The sequence below is a fragment of the Chionomys nivalis genome, chromosome 6, assembly GCF_950005125.1.
Source record: "Chionomys nivalis chromosome 6, mChiNiv1.1, whole genome shotgun sequence".
In the NCBI taxonomy this organism is placed as follows: Eukaryota; Metazoa; Chordata; class Mammalia; order Rodentia; family Cricetidae; genus Chionomys; species Chionomys nivalis.
Genome location: NC_080091.1, coordinates 26,038,663 through 26,065,704, shown reverse-complemented (window position 1 = coordinate 26,065,704; position 27,042 = coordinate 26,038,663). Strand labels below are relative to the sequence as shown.

The window sequence follows — 27,042 nt, the reverse complement described above, 5'->3', positions numbered from 1 at the left end:
CTCGTTTCCTGACATTTAAATCACTAGCTAGCAGTTTTCGACTCCGTTTCCCGACACTGGTCTCCATTTCCCCTCTCAGCGTCTTCTCACCAAACCGCAGCTCAGACTCTCTAGAAAGGGAATCCACCCCCTTGGTGCCTAGACTCTGGGGTCTCCACTCCTTGGTGTAACAGTTAATCTTCTCCCAGTGCCTGCCCGCCCCATCCTCCTAGCATCCGGTGCTGTTCTAGGAGGAGCCTAAACGTCCGCCCTGCTGAAGGGGATTGTGGTGCGTAAACAGGATTAACTCTCTAGCCCCCAGCTGTGCTGATTTGCGGGGCAGCCTGCCAGTCCAGTCCCAGCGAGCCCTCGCGTGCGTGCAGGGCCCAGCGCGTGGAGCGGGGGATGGGGCAGCCAGCTGCCTCCCTGCTGTTTCTGGGGCTGGCTCTGTGGCTGAGTGCGGTGGAGGGCCACAGCCTCACCAACAGCTGCTCAAAATCTGGGGTGGACGGAGGTGACCGCTCCTAGCTGTGGCCTGCATCCATCAGCTCCTTCTTCCTCCCTGCGTGTCCCCTCCGCCCATCGCACGGCAACAGCTCCCTCCAGCCCGCACTATCCATCACCACGGCCACGACTGCCAGCCCCTCTGTCAGCTATGGGGGACCTACCCGGGCTCGTGCGCCTTTCCATCGCGCTGCGCATCCAGCCCAATGACGGCCCTGTTTTCTTCAAGGTAGACGGCCAGCGCTTCGGCCAGAACCGCACAATCAAGCTGCTCACCGGCTCCTCCTACAAGGTGGAGGTGAAGATTAAACCCACAACACTGCAGGTCGAGTGAGTGTGGGGCGCGCCGGGCGGCAGGGCGTTAATATTCCAGGTGTGGGAGGAGCACAGAGGCCCCAGAACATCCCTAGCCTTCCCTTGGTCCCCCTTAGTCTCTTCCGTGCTCAGCGGGATCTGGGGTGTGAACGCCCTTTCCCCAAGCTACTCTCCCGCCCTGAGCTTGTAGTCCTGCACCCCAGCATCCTTCCACCCTTCCCTGCGAGTGCCTTTAAATCTGCTACAAGAAGCCAGGATTTGGGGCTTTTGTTATGTTTTGGGGTTTGCTTTGTTTCGTTTTCTTGTAAATTTCTCTTCCATCCAGCTACAACGGGGGAACCACAGGTAGACAGGGTGGGGCAGATGGTAGATATAGAGGGGTTCAGCAACTGCAATCCCATCCTTTCTCTCCTGGATCCTAGGCTCTTCCTCTGCTTTTGCTGAGGAGACTGAAGCGGTGGGGGAGGGCTGAGGAATGAGAACCTCAGTGGACAGATGGCCACTGGGTTCCCTGAGGGACGCTCCCCACTACTCCTCTTCAGAGTTAGTGGCACGAATTCGAGGGCACCACCAATGCTGGGGCCTACCTTTACGGTTTTCCATGCGCTCTACCTTTTCTTTGCTTCCTGGCAGAATTTTGGGGTCAGCCCGGTGCTGTTACCTGTGGTCTAAAAACGCCTTCACAAGACGGGTGTAAAACAGGGGAGTGACATATGGGGAATAATTCCCATGTGGGTTTTAGATTCCTTTCCTGTTGCTGGGCTAAAATTCCCTGGCAAAATCAACTTCAGAAAGAAAGGTTTTGTGTGGCTAAAAATTCGAGGTTGCAGTCCATCATGTGGAAAAGTCAAGGCAACTGGAACTTGAAGAAGCCAGTCATAATGACATCCAGAGTCAAGAACAGGCACAGTGGACTGATACATACATGCCCGTGCCCAGCAGCTTCCTCTTTTTCCTTAGTCCAGAGCCCAGCCCATGAGATGGTCACCTCCACTTTTAGGGTGGCTATAAGAAAATCCTGCACAGACATAACCCGAGGCCAAGCCATCAAGACACTCCCTCATTGAGACTCTTCCCAGGTGGTTCTAGATTGTGTTGTCAAGGCGACAACTGAGACTAGCCATCACAGGGTCCTGTACCTTTCACCTAAACACTGTGTGAGGTCTAGTTTGTGAACAAGAACAAAACAAAACTCACATATGCTGAGGGAGGAGGGGCCTGTGAATCTATCACTTACTTGTAGTTAGTTTGAACTCAGTAAACCTATTTTATTTAGGCTTCATGACACACAGATATGTAGCCACACTTGGATGATTTCTGGTATGCCCAATGCATTTAGTCCATCAGCATCCCCCACCTCACAGATCCCCACACCCGTTGTCCTCACATTGCCCGGTTGTCTCTTCACTTGTAGCCAGGCTTCTCCTTTCTCCCCTGCCCTGACATTTGCCCTCAGGCATAAGCGTTATTTTCCCTTAAGTCAGTCCAGAGAGCGGAAGTAGTTGATCTGTGATCATAATACTGCTTAGTTGGAGAACTGTAACCTCCTGAGCTTTCGGAGGTTGCTACCATGTCTTCCTATGGGTTTCCTCTCTACGATTTTGGTTCAGACTAGAACAGGATACCTAAGCTAATTCCGACCGTCTATGCTCAACTCAAGTCCATTGCAGGAACATTTCCATTGGTGGCGTGCTTGTCCCACTGGAGCTGAAGTGTAAAGAGCCTGAGGGTGACAGAGTTGTCTACACGGGCATATACGATACAGAAGGCGTAGCTCCTACCAAAAGTGGAGAGCGGCAACCTATCCAGATCACCATGCCGGTAAGTCCAAGGTGGAGGTGTGGGGGTGTGGTTTCAGATCAAATGGAAACTGCAGGGGAAAAAAAATCACTACCTCTTTAAGAATAAGAAAAGATGCTTTGGAGCCAGTTACTATGGCAATTGGCTTCAGTTTCCTTCATGGATCTATGAGAGAGCCTGTTTTGCATGACAGGCTGAAGTTTCCGAGGGATAATGACTACGTTGCCATTTTCTCTGTTGTGCTCTACACAAGGACTTGTTTAAATAATCCACTCTGAAAAGATTGCGGTTCTACATACTTCACAGTCCCTTGGGTGTGAAAAAAAGAAATCTCTAAGTAAATGACACATTGCTCCTTAAAGCCACTCTAGCAGAAGAACCCTTAAAAAGTGACTTCTATGCTAAGCAATAAGATCCTAGTCCTTTTATATCATGTGTAGTCATCCCTCTGTGCCCGTGGGAGATTCATCCCAAGACCATTCAAAGATGCCAGATCCACAGATGATCATCCCTTACACAGAGTGACTCAGTATTTGCATATAACCTATACATGCCATTGCATACACTTTAAATCATCTTGAGAGTGTGACTGTTTTGTAAATACTTCTTGTGTGGCATTCTTTAGGGAATGATGGTGCATGTTCAATACACACACAGTTTTCTTCTGAGTGCCTTCTGGTCCAGGTTGATTAATCCATGGGCATGGAGTCTCCTAACATAAAAAGCATGTGTATATTACAAGAAAATATTTATCACCAAGGAATATTGACATCAGATAGATGAAAGGATAGAGTTGACAAGTAAAGTTAGTTAATTGTATGTGCACACACAGTAGATGACGCAGGAAGCTTGCTAAAACACAGTAGCAGGCTACTGTAAAAACTGGTCAATCTTTTCCCCCCCTGCTTCTATAGAGAAGATCACAGTGTTTCCAAATACCCACCCATACGAGAAAAAATTTCCTCTGAAGGCTACTCAAAAGTTCAGTCCTGGTTCCAGAACCAGTTTTTGTTTTTAATTTAATGGCGGGTAAGTTATGATCAAACAAACGGACACACCTACAGAGAACCAACCCTGATGAGGATGATCAACCCTTCAAGAGACATTGATCTAAGATCTTATCCATCCCATCTGATAAAACCTCAAGGTCTCACAGAATCCAGTATCCTTAAAACATCTGCAATGCTTGCCTAAGGAAAGAATCTCGGAGCCCATTCTTTTGAGGGCTATATTTGAACCCCTCTTGTAAGGAATTCTATTTTCCACCAGAGATTCAACAGAGGAAAATACATAACTGTGGAAAATACTAATTTCTCTTAGAGACAATATTTTAGACCCTGTTCTTGGAAAGCTGCTTCTGCTATGTCTTTGCATACATGCATAGGGTTTTTTCTTAAGTACATACACATCAGGAGATGTAAGTATGAAGTATGAGTTTGAAGTCCGTTATGTGAGTGTGTCAAAATCTCCAATACCTACCGGTGGTTTTCATTTCTCACTACTATAAAGAAAACCACTTTAAGTCTTATCACTTCTGCAATGCTATTGTTTACTTGGGGTAGATTTGCAGAAGAAATGTGCATGGGGTTTTTATAAACATTGACCTCTAGGAATTCAAGCAGAGTCTGGATCGATGGCTGAGTACTCTGCCACTAGCCTGACGGACCCAGTTCAGTCCCCAGAGTCCTGTTGGTGGAAAGAAAGAACCCCAATTTAAGCTGCACTTGGCACATATACCCAAACAAGAAATGACAGATAGTTAATAATAATAAATAAGTGTGATTTAAAAACACTTTTAAATGTTTTAACCCTGATAGAATATTTTAACGTTTATGTTTCTAATTACTGATGGCTTGAGATACTTGCCATTTGTACTCTCTGCATAAATTATATTTCATAACTTTTATCCCTGTCTCAACCTGTGCATATTACTGACTGCAATAAATCTTAAAATGATCTCTTACTGTATTTTAAATGTCCTTAGTATTTACCATCTATTAGCTTTGGTCGTAATGTAAGTTTAATTTTTTTAATGTAGCCCAAAATATTAGTCTTTTCTTTTATGACTTTTGCAGTTAGCACCAACCCAGAATAGAAAATCTTTTCTAATTCTGAGATTGATTATGCATACATATAAACACAACTATATTTGTATATTTTCATTTATATTTTCATGGTTTCATTTGTTAAATTTTGGATGAACTGGAGTTAAATATTATTTCAGTTCATATCATTCTATTGGAAGATAATGTAGGAATTAATTCCTAAAATAAGATGAACTTAAATATTTTATTTAACATATTGGTAGATTCAATGATATAAGATTACATTTAGAATTTTCATATTATAATTTTTATTTATTTTGTTTATCAGCAAATACTTGAGAATTTCCTCTATCGGGGGCCCTACACACAGAACCGTGAGAAAAAAAAATAATAATCCTGACTTCACTGAGCTTCTAACCTTAAGAGACAGAAACGTATTTTATATATGATTGTCAATAATGGCATAAACAGTAGGGAGTATAAGCCAAGCATGATGGTGCATGCTTACATGCACTGATAAGGTCGAGGCAGCATTGTGAGTTCAAAGCCAACCTGTGCTGCATAATCAGACCCTGGCTCAAAGACAAAAACAGCTGCTATTATAAAGCAATAATGAATCTGTATAGGACCTTGGGAGGGTATGCCAGGAGTGTTATGTTAGTTCAAAATTAGAAAAGAAATAAAGGATGAGAGGTTGGAGGGCAGATTGACAATGAAGAGCAATTGCTACTCCTGAAGAAGTTTGCTTCCTAGCACCCACTTCCACTAGCTCAACCACTTGTAGCTCAAATTTCGGGGATCTGATGCCCTCTGTCAGCCTCTACAGGCACCTGCACATAAACTCAGGCAGGCATATACACATAAATAAAAATCAATGAATCTTGAGAGGAAGGAGTCCACCATTGAATACAATATTCTTGAGACTCTGCCGTGCTACATATGTCAGTTCTGCTATTGTGTGTTGGCTCAGGTTATCAGTGGATATTTTATTTCAAACTTCCTTTTTCTCCTTATATGCAGGTGCATAGTGTTGTCGGGGTTTCTGTCCTGCCCTATTCCCACAATCCATAAGTCCCAAAGAAATCACACAGAGTTCTACATTAGTTATGAACTGATTGGCCCATTAGCTTAGGCTTCTTATTAACTCTTATAACTTATATTAGCCCATTATTCTTGTCTATGTTAGCCACTTGGCTTGGTACCTTTTTCGGTGAGGCAGTCACATCTTGCTTGCTCTGGTCTGGATCAGGACTGCAGACTAAAACTTCCTTCTTCCCAGAATTCTCCTGTTCTCATTGACCCACCTCTACTTCCTGGCTGGTTGTCCCACCTATTCTTCCTGCCTGGCTACTGACCAATCAGTGTTTATTTAAAATATAATTGACAGAATACAGACCATTGTCCCACACCAGCATAGCTTGATTATTTTCAGCTTTTGGCATTATATATAAGTCTACAATGAGCATCAAAGTATTGTTCTCACCTAGAAAACATTTTCATTTCCTTTGAGTTGACAACCAAGAAGAGAATTTCTAAGTCACAGGATTAGTGTACATTTAACTATATAAGAGATATCCATGTTGAAGAGATGGCCTGGCACCTGCTGCTCTTCCAGAGGACCTGAGTTCAGTTCCCAACAACAATATCAGGTGACTCACACCTGCCTGTAACTCCAGCTCTAGGTCTGATGCTTCCATGCCCCTGAAGGTACCTACACTCATATCACAACCACACACACACACACACACATTGAAAAATAAAATAATTCTTATTTTAAATATCCAGACTGTTGCAACTTTTTTTTTCTACCAGAAATGTTGTGTGAATCCTAATTGCTTTAAATCCATAATGTATGCCCATCTTTAAATTTGGAAATGAATGAGACCTAGAATATCCAACAAAATTTTGATTTGCAATATATATTGATTTCTTACATTAGAACTACAAGTTTATATTTAAAACTTTGGGATTTCCTTTCAGGCCATTATATTTTTATAGAGATTTTAAAATTAGCTTGTATATTTATTCAATAATTGGGCTGTTGTATTTGCATCAAATCTACAGGCCAGCTAGGTGTGATAGCATACTCCTGCTAGTCACAGCTACTCACTCAGGAGACTGGGCAAGAGGATGGCTTGTGCCCAAGAGTTCACAGTGGGGCTGTGAGACATGAGACATTGTGTGGAGGAGGAGGAGGAGGAGGAGGAGGAGGAGGAGGAGGAGGAGGAGGGGGAAAAGAGGAAGAAAGGGGTAGTCTATACATATAATCACAGCAATTGGAAAGCCCAGGGAGAAGGAACAGTACTAGACAACATTCAAAGGCTGTGTGAGGGGTAAAAAAGGAATGAGTATTTACAAATCAATTTTTAAAAATTTAATATCTTTGTATTGAGTCTTTTAATCCATTAATATGTCTATTGAAAATTCCCAATTTTCTCTCATCTTCTATATAATAGGTTACAATATTCCCTATGCAGTTTCATGAATTTTTAAAAAAATTACTAGTTTCATAGTTTTCTATGCTACCATAATGGAATTCTTTTCATTGCTGTTATGGATGTAAACTTAGTTTCTACATAATCTTCAGTCCTAAAGTGTGGAAAATCTTGTTGATTTGTCCTGTAGCTCTTCTTGTAGAATCCTTATTAATTTCTATATATGCTGTCATTGAAAGATATTTTTCTTCTTTCCTTCCCATCTCTATTCCTTTTATTTATGGCTTGGTTATACTAGCTAGGAACTTTAGTATGATGCTAAGTGGAAATGGTGAGGTTTTTTTGTCTCTCCGTCTTCAGAAGACTTCAGTTTTTAACAGTATGATGTTAGCTATGTAGTTTTTAATATAAACTTTGATATTAAAGAGATTCCTTCTGCTTTCCTAAGCATTTTCATTCTGCTACAGAATGTTTTCAAGATTTTTATGTATTGCCAGAGTTTATAATTACGTATCTTCTTCTTTGTTTTGTTTATAATATATTAACTTTTTTCAATGCTGAAGTAAACTTGAATTCCAAGATAAGTAGTAATTAATTATGGTATGTTTTCTGGATGAATAGCTGGACTTTTCTTATTAATACCGTATTGATGATTTTTCTATCTATGCTTCTGCAAGTGATTGGTCTGGACTTCTCTTGTTATGTATTTGTCTGACTAGCTGTATGACATGGTTTAGAAATCTCACACCTTAGAGATCCCAAAATATATTGAATAGAATTCACCAAAAGCCTTCCATTAAAATTCAGTTTTATCAGGCTAGTCACATTTACAGACTTTGCCTTTAAAGTAATTAATTTTATTGTTGTTTTATTTGCTTCAATAAAACTGTTCATGGTAATACTTCTTTTAATATTTTATTTCAATTTAAGTGTGTGTGTCTATATTTGTATGTCTGTATTTGTGTTTGTATATGTGTGTCTGTGTGTTTGTGTATGTGAGTGTCTGTGTGTGTGTGCGTGTCTGTGTGTATCTTTATGTGTGTATGTGCTCAGGTGCCAAGGGAGCTGACGTGGGTGCTGAGAACCAACCTTGGGTCCTCTGGGGAAGCAGTATTTCTCATAACTGCTCAGGATCTTCCCAGCCCCTCATGCTAATTCTTAATCATCCACAGGATTTTCAACAAGATCCACTCTTTCATTCTTGATATTCAAAATGTCTGGTTTTTTCTGGTCAGTGTAGCTAGGCATTTATTGCCTTTAATGGCTTTCCAAAATCCCACCTTTGCTTTTATGTAATTCTAGACCTAAATTTTATTCCTCTGTTTGCTTTGAAATATTGGTTAAGGTATGTATTATACAGTATGGTTTTAAGTAGTTTGGCTGTAGTACACCTGAGTGTGTTTTTCTTTGTATTGGTTTTTATTGTGAATCATTGAATTTATTGAATCTATAAGCTTTCTAGCAAAATTTGGAGTATTATGGACCTTTATTTTGCTAAATACTTGTTCTCCTAGAGCCATATATTTTATTTTTATTGAAGGCTTTTAATTACAAATTAGAATTCCTTGGTGTTGGACTATCTACTTTTATTTCTTCGGGCTACTTTGCCTTTTGTATTTTGCATTTGAGGTAATTCATTTCAAATAAGCTGTCAGCTTCACTGACAACTTTATTGGCAAAAAAAATTTTTTTTTTGGCAAAAAATTTTTATAGCAATCCTTTGTTCTTCCTTTTCTTATAGGATTCCAAATACACATATGTAAGGAAGCTTGGTGTTATCTCCTAAGTCTTTGAGACTTTGTTTAACTTCATTTAATTAAAAAAATGTTTTAATTGAAATAGAATTGCATCCCTTCTCCCCTATTTTTCCTCCCTGTGTCCCCCCAAATTATCTTCTCTCATTTGCCCCCACTCTCAACTTGGTAGCCTCCTTTTCTTTTGTTATTCTTTTTATGTATGTGTGTATGTAAATATATATTTACAAATATATATACATATATATATACAACTTGTTGAGTTTGTTTTTGTTGGTGATGTGTATATGATATCAGAGCTGACAACTCTGCATTAGACAACCAATTAGTAGATCCTTCTCTGGAAGAGGTCAGTTTTTCTCCCAGCTCTATGTACTTAGTCTCCTGTGTTTCTGTGGATCCTCAGAGAATTTTGAATGCAGTGTCTTTACATGCACCGATTTTCCTGAAATTTTCATATGTATATTCTGTTCAAAACCTTTGCTATCATGTTTTCAACTCTAGAGTTTTAATTGCCTACTTGCTCAAATTACGTTTTTCGTTATTTTTGAACATTTATAATTTCTGAGGAAGTGTTTTCTTGTTTTATTGATTTGTTGTCCTTTGTGGTACTGGAGAGTAAAATCAGAGCCTTCAAATACTTGATAAATTCTGTACCACTGTATGCCCAGCCCTCTTTCCAATTTTCATTTTGCGACGGGGTCTTATTAAGTTGCCTAGACTGCCCTGAAACATTTTCATACTCTGGACCCACAAAGAGGCCTTGAACCTGTGATCTTCCTACCTCAGCTTCCCAAGTAGATAGGCTTGCAGCAAAGCACCACCTGACTGTAACCAGTGGCCTGAAATCGTTGATAAGTCCAACATCCACCTCCATTTATAAGCTTCTCTAGGCTGATTTTTCCCCTGGGTGTGCGCGTCTCTGTGTCATTACATGCTTGGTGATTTTGGCTAGAAATCAGACACTGTGGGTAACATTGACTGTTGTGGTTTCTCCTTTATTCTCCTGTGTATAAATTGTGTCCCTTATCCAAAAGTAGGCACTTTTCCTAGTGCCTACTTTAGTAGGCTTTGAGAACTGGAAATTATGTTCATGGACTTAACTTGATGAACTTAATCCAAAAGCTTTCAGACCAGAAATAATTGTTTTGCCTCTTGAGATAAGGTGGCCTTGAAGTCACGGTTCTCTGTCTTCAGCTTCTTGAGTGCCGAAGTTAGAGGAAAGCATCACCACATTCAGCTAAAACTCCAAACTTGCTAGAGGTTATGCTGGGATATAATTTCAGATTTTGTATCTTCAGGTTAGAGATGCTCAACATGTATTACTGTGCTTTCCTGTCCTAGCAAACACTGAGCAGCTTGACTCAAACCTCAAGCTCTGTGAGTCGCAGCCGACGGCTCCATCAGTCTTCCCACCCTTCTGGTTGCTGACTTTCTACCTTGACATCCCATTGTGCCCTTCGGATGCAACAGTCAGACAATAATAGAGATTTGTATCTCTGCATTTTATTTATTTATTTTGTGTGTGCGCACACATGACGCACTACACAGGGGGATGGCGGAGAGCAATAATGGGATTTGGTTCTCAACTTCCACCACGTGAGGCCCCAGGAATCAAACTCAGGTTCCCAGGCTTGGAAGTAGGTACTTTTCCTCCCTGAGCCATCCTCCTAGTCCCGAATGAGATTTTTATACTGAGATTTTAGACGGTCTGCCCTGAGTTGCACCGAAATACCCAGCTTCAATCTCACTTCTAAATTCTTAGCTTTACACTGAAAAATCAGTAAAACTCTGACTTCTCAAGTTTGGGCTGCAGTTTATTTATTTTTATATACACCTATACTTTTATATTTAGCTCTTGCCTCTGAGAAAGGATGTAACATTTTTTCTGAGTTTGTCTTAATTCACTTAATATAATGATATGCAATTGTACCCATCTTTCTGCAAATGACATTATTTAATTTTTCTTTATGGCTGCATAAAATTTCATTCTGTGTGCATACTATATTTCATTAATCCATTCATCTGCTAATGGGCATCTAAGTGTGGTCTTTTGCCTGCCTCTGTAGCTATAAATGAGCATATACAAGTATTTCTACAGTATGCCCAAAAATGCTATGGCGCACGCCTTTAATCCCAGCACTTGAGAGGCAGAGGCAGGCGGATCTCTGTGAGTTCGAGACCAGCCTGGTCTACAAGAGCTAGTTCCAGGACAGGCTCCAAAACCACAGAGAAACCCTGTCTCGAAAAACAAAAAAAAAAAAAAAAAAAAAAAAAATGCTATATCTGGGTCATATAATAGTTCTATTTGCAGTATTTAGAAAAATCTTACTATTATTTCCTCAGTGGCTATGTAAGTTCACACTTCCATCAACAGTGGTTCAGGGTTCCTCTTTTCCCACATCCTGGCCAGTATATATAGTCATTCGCTTTCTGAGATAGCTATTCTAACTGTGGTGAACCAGCATCTCAATGTAGTTTTAACTGCCTTCTCCGGTAACAAAAATATTGAACAACTTGTCAAGTAATTATTTGCCATCTGAATGTCTTCTTTTAAGTAGGCCTATTCAGTTCATTGGCTCATTTTTTGGTGGGAGAGTTTGGGTTTAGAGTGTTTCATTTTTGCGGGTTTGTGTATTCTGTGTTTTAAGACCCTTTGCTATGCAGAAACATTATAGTTTCATAGACTACACCATCTGTCAACCCTTGGGCTCACTCTGTGTGCTGCTATATAACCCTTTCGAGAGACCTCTGCCTGTGTCTACACCTTCACGTGTTTTACCTGTGTTTTCCTCTATCAGTGTCGAAGACTCTGGTCTTACAAAGTGTGGTGGTTTGAATGACGAACGCCACCATAGGAGTGTCACTATTATGAGTAAGTGTGCTGTTATTAGAAGAGGCATGTCCCTGTGATAAAATTTGGAGTTTCGGATATTCAAACCAGGCTTGGTGCCACTCTTTCTTCCTGCTGCCTGCTGATCCAAACGTAGAACTCTCAGCCACCTCTTCAGTTACCAGATCTACCTGCCTGATGCCATGTTTCCCACCCTAATGTTAATGGACTAAACATCTAAACTGTAAGCCAGCCGCAGTTAAATGTTTTCCTTTATAAGAGTTGCCATGGCCATGGTGACTTCTCACAGTGATAGAAAACTAGGGCACAAAGCTTCTGGGATTTCTTGTTTTGTTTTGCTATTGTTTTGTTTTATCCATTTTGAATTTATTTTTATACACAGTGAGAGATCTGTTTCCAGTTTAATCTTTGCGCTGTAAAATATCATTTATTCTTCCCAGCATCATTTTTAGGTTAGGTTTCTGCTGCTATGATAAACACTATTACCAAGAAAAAAAAAGGTCACTTCATCTTACGATTGTAGTCCCTCGTGAAAGGAAGTCAAGGAAGGAACTCAAGGTAGGGGTCACAGTTAGAACTGAAATGGAAGAACAAACCAGTAAGCTTGTTCTTCATGACTTGCCTACACTGCTCTCTTGTACAGTCCAGGACCGCCTGGTACAAGAGCGGGACCACTCACAATGGGCTGGAACCTTGCACATAAATAATCAAAAAATCTCCCCAACAGACTTACTTACAGGGCAGTCTGATGGAGGCAGTCCCTCAGTTGAGATATTGCTGGGGGGGGGGGGTCTGCAAACACCTCAGCCAGCAGAATGTTAATCCATGAGAGACAAGAAGTGAGCATAATTCAGTAGTCGCTGTTGGTTCAAACGCCAAGAGTCTGACACCAGGTAGTTGATTTCACACATATTTAAGCGCAGCAAAATTTGGTGGTGGTGGTGGGGGGGGGGGGTCCTGGTGAGAATTAACCTCCATGTGCACAGCAACTCTTAAGACATGACTACATTGAAACTCCTATAAAGTACAAGTGACATCGTCCATAAAGATGGGTTCTATAGATGAACTGAGAAAACAGACTTAAGGTAAATAAGCTCCTGACAAGGGTCTGGGGAAACCAGATGTTGTCTGGCCCTACGGATAGCACAGAGGTCACCAGGCTACGAAGCACATCCCCAGCCTTGTGGGCAGAAAGCGGGTTAGACATCGCTCCCTTTGAAGAGACAACCCCGTGTGTTTAACACTCCGGGTTCCCCCTGGTGCTTGTCTGTATGCCCAAGGGCATTCTTCCACAGGTCCTCTCTTCCCATACACGTCTGAGTTTGTGTCAGATTGACAAAAACCAACCAGCGCAATTTGCTAAAGAGGCTGTCTATCTGTATAAATTCAGTCTTCCCAACATCATTTTGAAGAGGCTTTCCACAAAGAATGTTTTTGGACCTAAATTAGCTAACTTTTTTTGTTACTGTGACAAAATACCTGATTAAAGTCAATGAAGGAAGCAAGGGTTTGTTTTGGCTTAGAGATAGAGGACAGAGCTCCTCCTGGCAGGGAAGGCACGACAGGAGAATGAGCCAAAAGGGTCACAACACAGGTTGAAAAACACCGCTCTATAGTGTTATTCACGGTCAGGTATTGTTACATATCCAACATTGTTCTTTCTGTTCAGGATTGCTTTGGCTAGTTCTGATCTTATGTCTTACCTTGTGGATTGTGGATTTGTTCTCTTCAGTAGAAAGAACGTCATGAGAACTTTTTATCTGTACATTACTTTTGGCAATGTTGCCATTTTCATAATATTAATTCAGCCTATCCATTGGTATAAAAAAAATTTTCTATCTTCTAGTATCTACAAGTTCTTATTTTAGTGCCTTAAAGTTTTTATTTTACAAGTCTTTAATATCCTTGGTTAGGTTTATTTCTAGATTGTGTGTGTCTGTGTGTGTGCGCGCGCACATGCATGTGTGGGTAGTGTATGTGCATACATGTTTGCATATGTGTGTGAAGGCACCTGTGTGTATGCATGTGGAGGCCAGAAGTTAAGGTCAGGTGCCTTCCACTATCATTCTCCATCTTAATTTTAAGCAGAGTCTCTCACTGAATTCAGTACAATTTTCTTGACTGGGCCGGCTGGCCTGAAAACCTCAAGGATCTACCTGACTCTCTCACCTTGACCCCCAAGCACTGGGGTTGCAGATGTGTGTGATTGTGTCCAGCTTTTGCAAAGGGTGCTTGCAAGCTCATGCCCTCACACTTGTCCAGTGGGCATTTTCCTCATGGGGCCATCTATCTCTCCACCCATAGGTAATGATTCTGAAATTTTATTTATTCATGTATTTGTATACCAGGGCATGCCATAGCATACATATGGAGATCAGAGGACAGATCTGTGGGAATTGCTTCTCTCATTCCACCACGTGGGTCCTAGGAATTGAACTCAGGGAGTCAAGGTTGAGGTCAAGCCACCTTTAGCCCCTGAGCATTGAGTCAAGTGATTTAAGGAATTTTTAAATTTCATCCCTAATTTATTCAACAACTTGCTAGTACTTCAAGTATTGCTCAGTCTCAAAGAATTTATGTACTTTCTGTAATTTTTTTCTGTTGGTTTCTTTTTTTTTTGAATCATGGATACGATTTATTAAGATATCCAATTACATTTGCTTTCTGATACCATACAATGCAGAGGAGATCCTGCCAAATTCTTTCAGTACTCCTCCAAATTACCTAAAATATCCTCAAGTTCTAGTTTATTGTACTACAACCTAGTATGAGGCAAGGGATTATTTTGATTCTTTCTTTGTTTGGTAAATCTTGATTTGTGACCTAGAATGTTATCTGTTTTAAGGAAGGTTCCATGGGCTGCGAGAAAACTCTGTTTCTGATAAATGGACTGTTCTGAAGATACCTGCTAAGTCAGTTTGCTCAGTGGTATACTTTAACGCTGAAGTTTCCTTGTTGATTTCTAGTTTAGAGGCTGGTATATCAGTCATCCACCATTGTTGTATAAGAGAAGCAGATCTTTTAAGTCTATTGATATTTATTTTGTGAAATAATCTGCTTTAAGTGAAGAGGCCCACAATCCCCTGCATATGTCCACCTACAATACCTGAAAACCTCCTACACCAAATGAGAGACCTCCAGCTTCCCCTGCTTAGATCTTCCTAAGCCAAATGGAAACCTCCCTCTATGTGCCCAGACTCCTGTACCAGCTCCATCTATACTACGCAGGAATTTTCTCCAGGAGCCCAACCCACTCAGCTTCCTGTGCCAATGGAGGGACCATGACTTCCATCCCTAGACCACCTACTCACCAAGGACCACCTACTCACCAAGTCTTCCTCTAAGCAGTGGTTCTCAACCTTCCTCATACTGCTTCCTCATGTTATGATGACCACTTTGACCGTAAAATTACTTTATTTACCACTTCATAATGATATTTTTACCACTATTATGAACCGTAATGTAAAATCTGTGTTTTCCAATGGCAATCCCTGTGAAAGGGGCTGCAACCCACAGGTTGAGAACAACTGCTCTCAGAAGAAAAAGAGAAATAGAGCCTACAGCTCTTAATACTAGCCACACAATGGAAAATGACCTCAAACCAACTTCTGAATATTGTACATACTTCCGCTGAAAGAAGAAAGGTGATTTGAACAAAAAAAAAAAAAAAGTTTAGAGGGATAGCTCAGTGATTAAGGTAGCTCTTGCTACCCTTCCAGAGGACCTGAGTTTGATTCCTAGCACCCACCTGGAGAAGCTGGCCACTGCCTGTATCTCCAGCTCAAGGGGATTAAATGTTTTCTTCCAGCTTTCACACATCCATGCTCACAAACACACACATATGCACATCAATTAAAATAAAGACAAATCTAGTTTAAAGGAAAGAATGACACAAGCAGTTAACTTCATTGCATATATCCCAACACACAAACAAAATTAAAGACCAAGAAAGCATGTCTACTCCAAAACTTATTAATCCCATAATAGTGAACCCCAATGAGAACAACATAAAGAACTTTCAGAAAAAGAATTTTAAATGGTATTCAAACAACTCAAAGGAAGCACGGATATACTGCAAGAGAACAAAAACAAGCTGAATGAAATAAGGGAACCAATACAAGACACACAAAAAAATTAGAAAGGAGAATTACTAAACAAAAGCAAGCGGAAATGATGCTGGAAATGAAAATCCTCAATAAACCCACTTAAAAAAAAAAAGCCCCACCAACATAATAAATCATGTAAAGAACAGAGTATTGGGACTTTAAGACAAGGTAGAGGGACTGTATCCTGCATTGAAGTCAACAACAAATTGTTAAAAACATATTTATGGAACATAAGAGAGATTTAGGATACCACTGAAAGATCTAGCCTTATGATTTTTTTTCTTTTTTTTGTTTGTTTGTTTGTTTGTTTGTTTTTTGAGACAGGGTTTCTCTGTAGCTTTGGTGCCCATCCCGGAACTAGCTCTTGTAGACCAGGCTGGCCTCGAACTCCCAGAGATCCGCCTGCCTCTGCCTCCCGAGTGCTGGGATTAAAGGCGTGCGCCACCACCGCCCGGCTAGCCTTATGATTATGTGCATAGAAGAATAAAAATAATCTGATACCAAAGGAATACAGAATATTTTCAATAAAAGCATAAAAGAAAAATTCCCGAGCCCAGAGAAAGAAATTCCCATCCAGTACAAGAGGCCAGCAGAACACCAATTAGACAGAGCCAGAAATGAAATCCGATAGCATTATAGTTAAGACATTAAAAATACCAAATAAAGAAAGAGTATGGAAAGCTGAAAGAGAATGGTCAAATTACTTATAAAGGCAAGCTCATCAAAGTAACAGATGATGGATTATTCAAGGAATCTTTTAACGTGAGAAGTACCTGCAAAGGTCTGCTCCCAGTTCTGGATGACAACTGTCAACTCAGGCTATTACACCTAGAAAAAAATATTTATTAAAGTTGAAAAAGAAATAAAAAATTATAATAAAAACTGATTAAAGGAATTCATGATTGCTAAAATAACTCTACAAAGGGCACTGAAAGAAACACTGAGAAGACAAGTAAACACACTGAAGAGGACACAGGGAATAAATAAATAATACCAGGACAGTTAACCAAAGAAATCTTGGAAAGCACTACAATACAAAGAGAGGAATTACTACATATCTTTTAGCAATGACTGAATATTATCAGTTTCAACTTCCCAATAAAAAGATACACGTCAGCAAATTGAATCGGAGAAGAGGAGTCATCATTTTGCTGCCTCCAAAAACAATACACCTCTCCGACAATGATAAATAGCACCTTAAGGTAAAATATAGAAGGTATTCCAGACAAATAGAACCAGAGACGCAAATAGTCATACCTATTTTAATATCTGCCAAAATAGACTGCACACCACAGCAAGTCACAAAAGATAACAAAGCTCAGTTTATACTCATTAAAAGAACAATATGCTAAAAAAAAAAGTATTACAGTTCTGAACATATACATGCTAAATACAGGTGCACCCAATATAATAAATACAACTAGATGTAAAATCACAGACTGACCTCAACACAGTGACAGTGAGTGACTTCAATACCTCACTCTCACCAGTAGACACAGCATCTGGATGTGGGGGGGGGGGTACATTGGAGTTAAATGACACCATAAATCAAATGTGCCTAACTACAAAACATTCCACCTAAACAAAAAAGATTGCCCATACTTTTCAGAAGCCTCCTATGGAGTTTTCTTCTAAGTTGACTGGCCACATGTTAGGAGAATTGAAATGACATTCTCTGTCCTATTTGACCATAATGGAATAAAGCTATATATCAAAAGTGATAAAAATTATAGAAAGTGCATAAACTCATAGAAATGCAACTACATGCTATTTGATGATAATTGTGACAAAGAAGAGCTAAAGAAGTAACTTTTAAAATCCCTAGAAGTAAATGAAAATGAAAACACAGGAAGCCACAGTCTTTGGGATACAATGAAGGCAATCCTAAAATAAACATTATAGTACTGAATGCCTATGTCAAAAAAATCTGTCCCCAGTTGATAGAACATTTTTGGGAAGAATTAGGAGGTATGGCCTTGTTGAAGGAAGAATGTCATAGAAAAGTAACCAAGACAGTATATGTTTACACTTGTTGAGAAGACTGTGATATCACAATGCAATATATATTAGGTCCATTGTGGCCTAAAATGACTATCTAACACACATCTATATAAACTTTTCACTCTTTATTCTATTTTTTTTTAAAAAAGTTTTCTTGGTCTTAACATCCTTCTCATATATTTCTGACTTTAATATTTTAAAAAGTAGAAAAAATACACAAATTTACTTATAAGGCCATGACATTTTCTGTACAAATATCCTTTATTTAAAATTTATTTATCAGTTTGGGTTGTTAGAGTCATGTACTGGCTGGTTTTGTGTAACAACTTGACATAAGTTAGAGTCACCAGAGGAAAGAGCCTCAGTTGAGAAAATGCCTCAGTGAGATCCAGATATAAGGCATTTTCTCAATTAGTGATCAGTGGGGGAGAGCCCAGCTCATGGTGGGTTGCTGGGATGGGCCAGGAGGGAGAAACAAGCCTGTATGGTTGTTTATGCTCTCAGATAGATGAGGGAAAAAAAGTCTGAACTAGATAGTAAAAGAAACAGGAAGTGGAATTCCAGAAAACTGGTGGGAAAAATAAAAATCCAAGGACTGGAAGAGAGGAAGCTGTGCAGACTTAACAGAGATATACTTCAGCATGACTCTGGAGTCAGGAGAAGCCCAACCAAATGAGGACTGGAAACTAACATCTGACGTATTTGCTGCGACCATTGCTGTCCGCTTATTTCTGTTTGGGTCTCTTGTGTTACTGAATACTACTGAATATTCTTAGATCAAGACTTCCAGGAGCTGGAGAGATGTCTCAGTGGTTAAGAACACTCGCTGCTCCTCCAGAGGACCCCAGGTTCTAGCCCCAACAGCTACGTGGAAGTTCACAACCACCTCTGACTCCAGTTCCAGGGCATTCAAAGCAGCCTTCTGGCCACTGTGGGCATGGACCACACATGCTACACAAACATACATGCCTCAAAACACCCTGACACATAAACTAAAAATAAATTTTTAAGAATAACTTTCCTAGTTTAATTTTTCGGGTAAGTTAATAATACTGAAGTTTCCTCTTATGGGTGGTTATATTATTCATTTTTAATGTTTTTGTTATTTTATATCCAGTTCTTTCTTATTGAAAAAAAAGTTCTCAGTGTTTTCTCTCATTTGGGAAGCATATGGCTTCAGGCTGCTGCTTCTCTTGAGTGGTTAGCTTTATTTAAAAAACTATTTTGGGGCTGGAGAGATGGCTCAGAGTTAAGAGCATTGACTGCTCTTCCAGAGGTCCTGAGTTCAATTCCCAGCAACAACAAGATGGCGCACAACCACCTATAGTGGGATCTGGCATACAAGCATACATGTAGGCAGAATACTGTATACATAATACACAATAAAATCTTCTTTAAAAAGCAAAAAAGAAAACTGTTTTTATAATAAAATGTTTTACTACTAAAATATGTACTTTATAAAATACCTTTATTAGCCAGAGATGCAGGTCAGCCCTCAGCGGCAGAGGCAGGAGGATCTTTGTGATTTCAAGGCTAGCCGGATTTACATAGCAAGCATCAGATAGACAGAGTCACACAGTGAGACCTTACCTCAAAATAAGTTAGTCATTATAATTTAGAATTCAAATTCCAGTTAAAGTTTATAATTCGGTTGTTCCTAACACTGGAAATGCCTCTGTTGGTTAAAACTAAGGAAACTACATCTTTCAAAGTGAGTTATTAAATGAGGTTGCAGTTTGTACATACCACTACTGTAACGCGAATAACAGAAACCCACTACTATCTTATTTTGAACAAAGCTGTGGTATTTTCATTAGAATGTACATATTCTTAATAAAATTTCTAACATATCAGTCTTAACTTTACAGGTAGGATAAGTCATTTCATTTTGAAAATAGCTCTTTTTTACAGAACAACATGAATGAAGAAATAGAAAATGTTGATTACTTAGAAGTTAAAACTCTGCTTTTATACACTTTAGATATGTGTATGAACTGTTCTGGTCTCCTTCTGGCTAAGACTGTTCCATGCCTGTTCTCACATCATATTCCTCCCTTACTGGCTCTGCAAATCCCCATGCCAATACCCCACTATTTTCACAGTATTTTCTTAATAACAGATGCTTACAACAGTGCTTCTGGGACTTGGAAATTTAAACTAATTGAACAGATAACTGGTATCTCTGTAAAAGTTTGTGTTTGCTTAACTGCTAATACTGTGTTTGAAGTTTTTCTGGTTTTTTCAATATTTACTAATTTTATGTTAATTTATGTGTGTGTGGTGCTTAATGTAGGAGCCCAAAGAGGTCAGAAGAGGCCTCCGATCCCCTGGAACTAAAATTTACAGATGTGAGCCAACATACGGGTACTGGGAACTGGACCTAGGTCCTCTGTCAGAGCACCAAGTGTCTTTAACCACCGAGCCATCTTTCTTGCCCATATAGTTTTCTTTTAATGAACTATGGTTCAGTCTTTTATCCTAACAGTCTTAGTAACTCATACATTTCATATAATATTTTATTTCCTTATTAAATATTTTACATTACTCTTTGGCCAAAAATGTCAATACTTAGCATGGTTTGGGTTTTTTTTATTTTTCTAATTAAATTTAAAAATACAAATAAGCACATAGAAAAATAAATGTAATCCATCAGTTTCCAACGTTAAGTTGGAATTAAGTAAGTAGGATTAAATTGGACATTAGAATATTACTGTCCTAGATTTTATCTTTTACTAAGGATTGACCCAGAGTCTTTCATATTTTCTAAGCAGGCACTCCACCACTGAACTATATCCCTGTCACAATACCATGCGTTCAATATTGTACTGTACTTGATTTATATAGGAATAAAAAATAATAGAAAAATATTTTACATTATAATTTCTTTAAACAGTCTGATCTATAAGTAAAAGTTGCCATGCTCAGTTTCACTGCTCTGAAATTTATGATATTCTTGGGAAGTATGATTTCTGGATCCGCGTCTATTCACACCTTCAACCTGACTGTCAAAGGACTCCTTCATGAAGGACTCAGTAGCCTACCTTCCTGTAGCTTACTGAAAATGGATACTGATTTAAAAAGCAACCAAGTGACATGATTCTCAAATAATAAGTTACCCAGTATATAGTTCAGTGTGGTTTGGCCCACATCAACCAAGATATAGAACACTTTTATCATTGTTCTCCAAAAATTCTGTCATATATTTTCAGCAATCTCCCCCTCTCAGGCCCTAAATAACCATGGATATGTTCTGCTAGTATAGTTTATATTTATTATATAATTTTAAAGCAATTGGAAGCATATGGTATATATTCTCTGGAATCTAGATTCTTTTGCTTACAGTGTCTTAAGATCCATCCCTGTTCTTACCTTAATCTACATGTCCTATTGATAGATCTACATGTCATTTTACACATATACCAAAACATGACTCCCATCAGGTGAATAGTGAGGTGTTTTGAGTTTATTCAAGCCTAGGATTATTATAAACAAGCTGCTGTAAGCTCATAGATCTTTACGTCATGGCTCTCCAAAAAGAGATACTTCCTCTTCGTACCTAGGAAATGTGTAGACTCTAATGGTTTGGTCCCCGTGTTTCACGTCAGGCACACTTCCAAAATGAAAGCCCAGATCTTGATGCGGGACCAAGTCAGTGGGTGAGGCGATGATGCAGGGACTAAGTCCTGAGCACCTTGGCAAGCTCTCTGAGAAACACCTGATCACCCTCCTCTTGTATCAGCTGCACAGCGCAAAAGCTCGCCTTGCTCACTGCCCTTCTCTCTATGTCTCCTGGCTCCAAGAGAGTCTAAGATTCCTGCCAAGTCAGTCCTGACCCTTCTCATCAAGAGAGGATCGGCGGAGAAAATAACTACAGACATAATGCTGTTTACTGCCAGGTCCTCTAAATAGCTGCAGAAGGCAGCAGTCAGGCAAACCCCGGGACACTTGAGCATCTGCCCAGTGGCCTCTAGAGCATTCTGTGTCCTCTTCGTGGCTACAAAACACTCATCCTAATGTCTCAAAATTCCGTACAGTGATTTTTTTTTTATTGAGCCTACCTTCCAACCTTCTGGTAGAACAACTTTTATTTTCATAGTGGTTCGAGCTGGCCTTGAACTCTTAGCCTTCTATAAGCTTGGATTTCAGTTTAAACCAACATACCTGGCTGTAACATAATAAGAGTAATAATCACATCTTATACAACTTTCATATGTACATGGTACAGAATAGGCACTCATAATTTGAATGGTACAGTACCTAACCTTGAGAGCTGGGCATATACCTTTGATATTTGACAATTAAAGTAAATCTTTATGAAACCAATACTTCAAGGCAAAGCATTTGTGGTTGTCACCTTCAGTCAAATATCCTCCCTGAATTAAAACTAGTAATAAAAAAACAATTATTTATACCTTACATTTAGATGAATTATATAGACGTTTTCTTGTACTTCTGTCTCAAAACAGAAAGCAAAAGATGGCCAGTCAACACTATTCCCTTTCTTCTCTTTCCAGTTCCTTTCTGTGAAGAGGGGGACTTTTGAAAAAGTACAGAAATTGTAAAAGTCTAAGGTTGGCTTTTTAGAAAACAACATAAATTCATGAAATAGTCCAATGCCCAAGAGATTTGGGGAAAAGATCTCCAATATCTTAGGAATGAAGTTCCTAAGAGAAAATGTGTGAATTTTCTAAGAGAGATGTGGCTACTGAGATCTGATTATTGGGAGCCATGTTACTGACTTTAGCGGGCATCCACTGCTTGAGTGTGTCACTGACTTTAGCAAGCATCTAACCGCTGCTGTGTGTGTCACTGACTTTAGCGGGCATCCACTGCTTGTGTGTGTCACTGACTTTAGTGAGCATCTATCCACTGCTTGAGTGTGTCACTGACTTTAGCGGGCATCCACTACTTGTGTGTGTTGCTAACTTTAGCAGGCATTCACTGCTTGTGTGTGTCGTTGACTTTAGCGGGCATCCATCGCTTGTGGCAAGATGGGATTTTGATGGGTGTCTCTCTCCCTTCAGTTCACAGACATTGGGACCTTCGAGACAGTGTGGCAAGTCAAGTTCTACAATTACCACAAGCGAGACCACTGCCAGTGGGGAAGCCCGTTCTCTGTCATTGAGTATGAATGCAAGCCCAATGAGACACGCAGCCTCATGTGGGTGAACAAGGAGTCTTTCCTCTGAATACAGCTCCTTACGATGTGGCTAGACAATCTCCAGAAATCTACGTTTAGACAAACCAGCACAAGCCTTAACCAAGGCACACCACACCATGGTTGTTTCCCAATGACGTCCTAGCCCCAGTTACTTTGAAAGTGTGATTCCTCTCTGATATAGTGACATAAATGATGATGTCACATCCCTTCCACTCTTCGATGCTGGTGTTCCTGCATCCAGCCGCGTTCCATCATACTGCCCTGCCGGTGTGACTGGAGCTCAGAGGAACTAGAAGCTTTGTCCTACCCATGAAGCTTCCACAGAAGGACCATGGTGTTTTGTTTCCAAGACAACCAATTCCTCCCTTTTGTGTTCATTGTCAAATAAAGTAACAATGTGCTCGAGTCCCCCATGTGTGTGATATTGTAACATGTAGCATGCAGTGTTTGTGAGCCTCCAAAGCAGACTTTGTGAAAATGTAACACAGTCAGCAGCAAATGGGACTCGAATGCCATGCGAATGCCATGCGAATGCCATGCGAATGCCATGCGAATGCCATGCTTCCTCTCAACCCCTCCGCTTCCTCAGAGGAAGAAAATGACAGAATAAATTGATGAATCTATAAAGAAACATTTATAATGTATTAGTAGTCTTTCCAATAGCAAGGCATTATGCTGCGGCCTAGCTGAAATCAGGAAAAGACATTATTGTGGCATTGGAAGTTTGGGTAAGCCTTTGGGCAAGTTACCACAGACCAAGCACACATAGAGATGCCACCCTCCGTACCATTTCATTGAGATCTGTACAGCCGTGCATGGAATGGTAATCAACTTTTGCTATTTCCTAATAAAGACATTGAAAATCACGGCCCAGCTTGAACTCTGAATTGTGCAACAGTTGCCTAGCAGGCCAATCTCTTTTCTAGGACAGTGCACTCAAATCTCTCTGCTGAAGGGTAAGGAGAGTGTACTGAGGGTCAACCTTCTATACCTTGCTGGTGGCCTCCAGCAGGGTCTAACATGGCAACAGGAGTCTAAGCAGCTACTAAACCATCAGAATAGGATCACTATTGTCCCTATTCCTTCCTCATAGCAACTACTCCAGTAGTTAGCTGCTTAACTCGATAGCAAGAGGGCTTCGTGCTACAACAAAGCATTACAACAGCACTGAGACGTCATTGCCTGCTCACAGGTCGCTTCAAAGTGCATAGCACAAAGGCTATGCTCCATACGGTTCCATGGGAGGAAATGTCCTCTTAAAACATAATTTCCTGCCTTCCATGTTATCACTCACTTGCCCAGCAAAAATACTACCATGCTGGGGGAAGTCAGCTGAGGATTCCGGTTTTCTGTTTTTGGTTTGTTCTGCCTATAAACCTTTCACATGAGAATATAATGGTCCACACTTGCAATCCCAGCCTGTGGAAGGAGAAGGCAAGAGGACTGTAAGTTCAAGCAAGCCTATACTGTATAGCCAGACCCTGTTTAAATCCATCAGTAGCATGCCATGTTAATGGAAGCATTTTAAAGAGTTGATTTATTATAGAGCTAAGTTTGGAAGCCTTTCTTCCAACAGGAAGTAGCTGGGCTGCAATGAGTCCTTGCTGCCGCCAGGGAACAGCAATTCCTTGGCTTTCGGCTAATAAATGTTTTAAAGAGCTCGATGTGTTTCTCAGCGAGCTTGCTCAAAAACAATAGCGTGTATTACATTTGCCAAGGAAAAAGCGTGAGCCTGTTTCAAATTATCATATTTTAAAAGTCTAACTTGAATTATTGGCTACACATTGAACTAATTTTAAAAGTGGGTTTATTGTAGGGGCTTTGGTTTTCCTCCAGAATGTGGAGCAATTTAAGTGCAACAAAAGTTGGGGGGGGGCAGCAACTGCACAATTCTGTCTTTATAAATGCTTGATTCGTAAGTTTTGTGTTTGTGAAATGCAAGTTTCAAATCAGTAAGCGACCTCAGAGCTTCAGCACTTGTTTGGAGATTGTAAATGGGTTATGATGTTTGCAAAGAATCTGTGGTTTTTGAAGCAAGAGGCTTCATTGCGAGTTGGAATTCAGTCAACACAAGACTGGAGGAAATGTGGCTGGTCTAACCGCATAAGCATCGCACAGAGGTGTTGAAAGCCGAGCCTGGATGAAGAGCCGGGGTGTGAGTCCCGTTAAGGCTCTTTCTGAGCCCATGGTCACCTCAGCTCATTCTCTTCTAGTTTTTCCAAAATCCTTTAAAATCTCTGGCTTGGCTGGGCGGTGGTGGCGCACGCCTTTAATCCCAGCACTCGGGAGGCAGAGGCAGGTGGATCTCTGGGAGTTCGAGGCCAGCCTGGTCTACAAGAGCTAGTTCCGGCCGGGTGGTGGTGGCGCACGCCTTTAATCCCAGCACTCGGGAGGCAGAGGCAGGCGGATCTCCGTGAGTTCGAGACCAGCCTGGTCTACAAGAGCTAGTTCCAGGACAGGCTCCAAAACTACAGAGAAACCCTGTCTCGAAAAAAAAACAAAAACAAAAACAAAAACAAAAAAAAAAAAAGGAGCTAGTTCCGGGACGGGCACCAAAACCACAGAAAAACCCTGTCTTGAGAAACAAAAAAAAAAAACTCTGGCTTGCACGTCTATTCAATACTTTTTTAAAAAGTGTGTGTGTGTGTGTGTGTGTGTGTGTGTGTGTGTGTGTGTGATATTCCTGCAGGTGCAGAGGCAAGGCACACTGAAGGAGGTGGACCAGTGGTGGGAATAAAGCAACAGGAAATCCTAACAGCTAATCTGCATGTCAAATGATGGCTCCTGGCATCTTTGGTTTTATTTGGGAGTGGACTCCAGCCCAGTCTCTCTGGCTCCTTTTCTCTGGTTCTCCTCCTGCTCCAAAATGTGAGTGCTCAGCTCTATCAAGCTGCTGAGTTGTAACTCTGTCACTCAACCACCTTGGAGAGCTATTTTTATACAGGTTGTAGCCTCTCTCACTCCCTGGAAGCCTGAGGAATGAGGCCATCCTTTTAATTGGGGTGATGATGAAAATACTTTGCAGCAAGCAGAAGGGTAGAAACGCCTTGGGTTTATGCTATGTGGCACTTCGTTCCTTGAGAAGCCATCTCTCTAGCCACGTAAAGCATACAGACCTCCGATGAGAACATACAACATGACGAAAATAAAGCGCCTGCCACAGATGTCACAAAATCTGTTCCCTGCAGACTGCATTTTCCAAAACGGACTGCGACTCCCAGGTTAGACACAGTTCTACCATGTGCGGTGATGCAGTCTCTGATCCAGGTTAGACACAGTTCTACTGTGTGCGGTGATGCAGTCTCTGATCCAGGTTAGACACAGTTCTACCGTGTGCGGTGACACAATCTCTGACTCTTTGGAAATTAAAAATAGAACAATTAGAGGAAAGAGAACAATTTATAGAGCTTCGGTATATGGAGAATGACTTTTCACAGAAAAAAAAAAGGGCAAATATCGTAATAAGTCAAATTGTATAGTAGTAACCTCCATCTGTAACAGAGGTATAACCGCATCCTAAATCAAGGAGTGGTTGCAGATACCAAATGAAAACTGATGTACATAATCATGACTTGGATTCATGTAAGGAACCTGGCCCACTGTTTCTATTAGCGTATCATGCTAAAGGTCAAGAGTTATTCAAAATTTCTATTTACTATTTCTTTCAATCATCTTGTTCTTGGGAGGGAGGCAGTGTACATCCTGTTTCTATTTCTCACAGAAATACAGTCTCAGAGGTTGAAAAATAAGACTCAATTTTGTTTTGTTACAAGAAACCCCTTTATTTGACTTAGTAAAATAAAATCTACCTCTCAAACTGGTTCTGAGAAAGCCTTTCTTCTCCCCATCACTCTTCCCTTGATAAACACATTCTGTTTAAAATATGTTCTTCTATACCCTCATCCCTGCACTGTTTTTTAAAAACTTTTTGGGTTTGCTTTAGTTTGGTTTAACCTAGTAGGTCACCTGCCATTCCCAGAGGAACTTGTGTGTGTGTGTTACAACACCCATAACCTGACAAATTTTTTCCTGAACAGAAACGTTCTTTTCCTGAGAGGTCATTCAATATAATACAACTGTCCCTTCTT

The 27,042-nt window shown here is 40.3% G+C and overlaps 1 protein-coding gene across 1 annotated transcript; it reads left to right on the top strand.

The window, feature by feature from the left end:
- Cnrip1 (cannabinoid receptor interacting protein 1) lies at positions 1-23,833 on the top strand. Its single transcript, XM_057772182.1, has 3 exons — positions 1-813; positions 2,469-2,619; positions 22,818-23,833. Exons 1-3 carry the CDS (start codon positions 635-637, stop codon positions 22,980-22,982), a joined length of 495 nt encoding a protein of 164 aa, XP_057628165.1. The 5' UTR covers positions 1-634; the 3' UTR covers positions 22,983-23,833.
- The last annotated feature ends 3,209 nt before the right edge of the window (positions 23,834-27,042 follow it).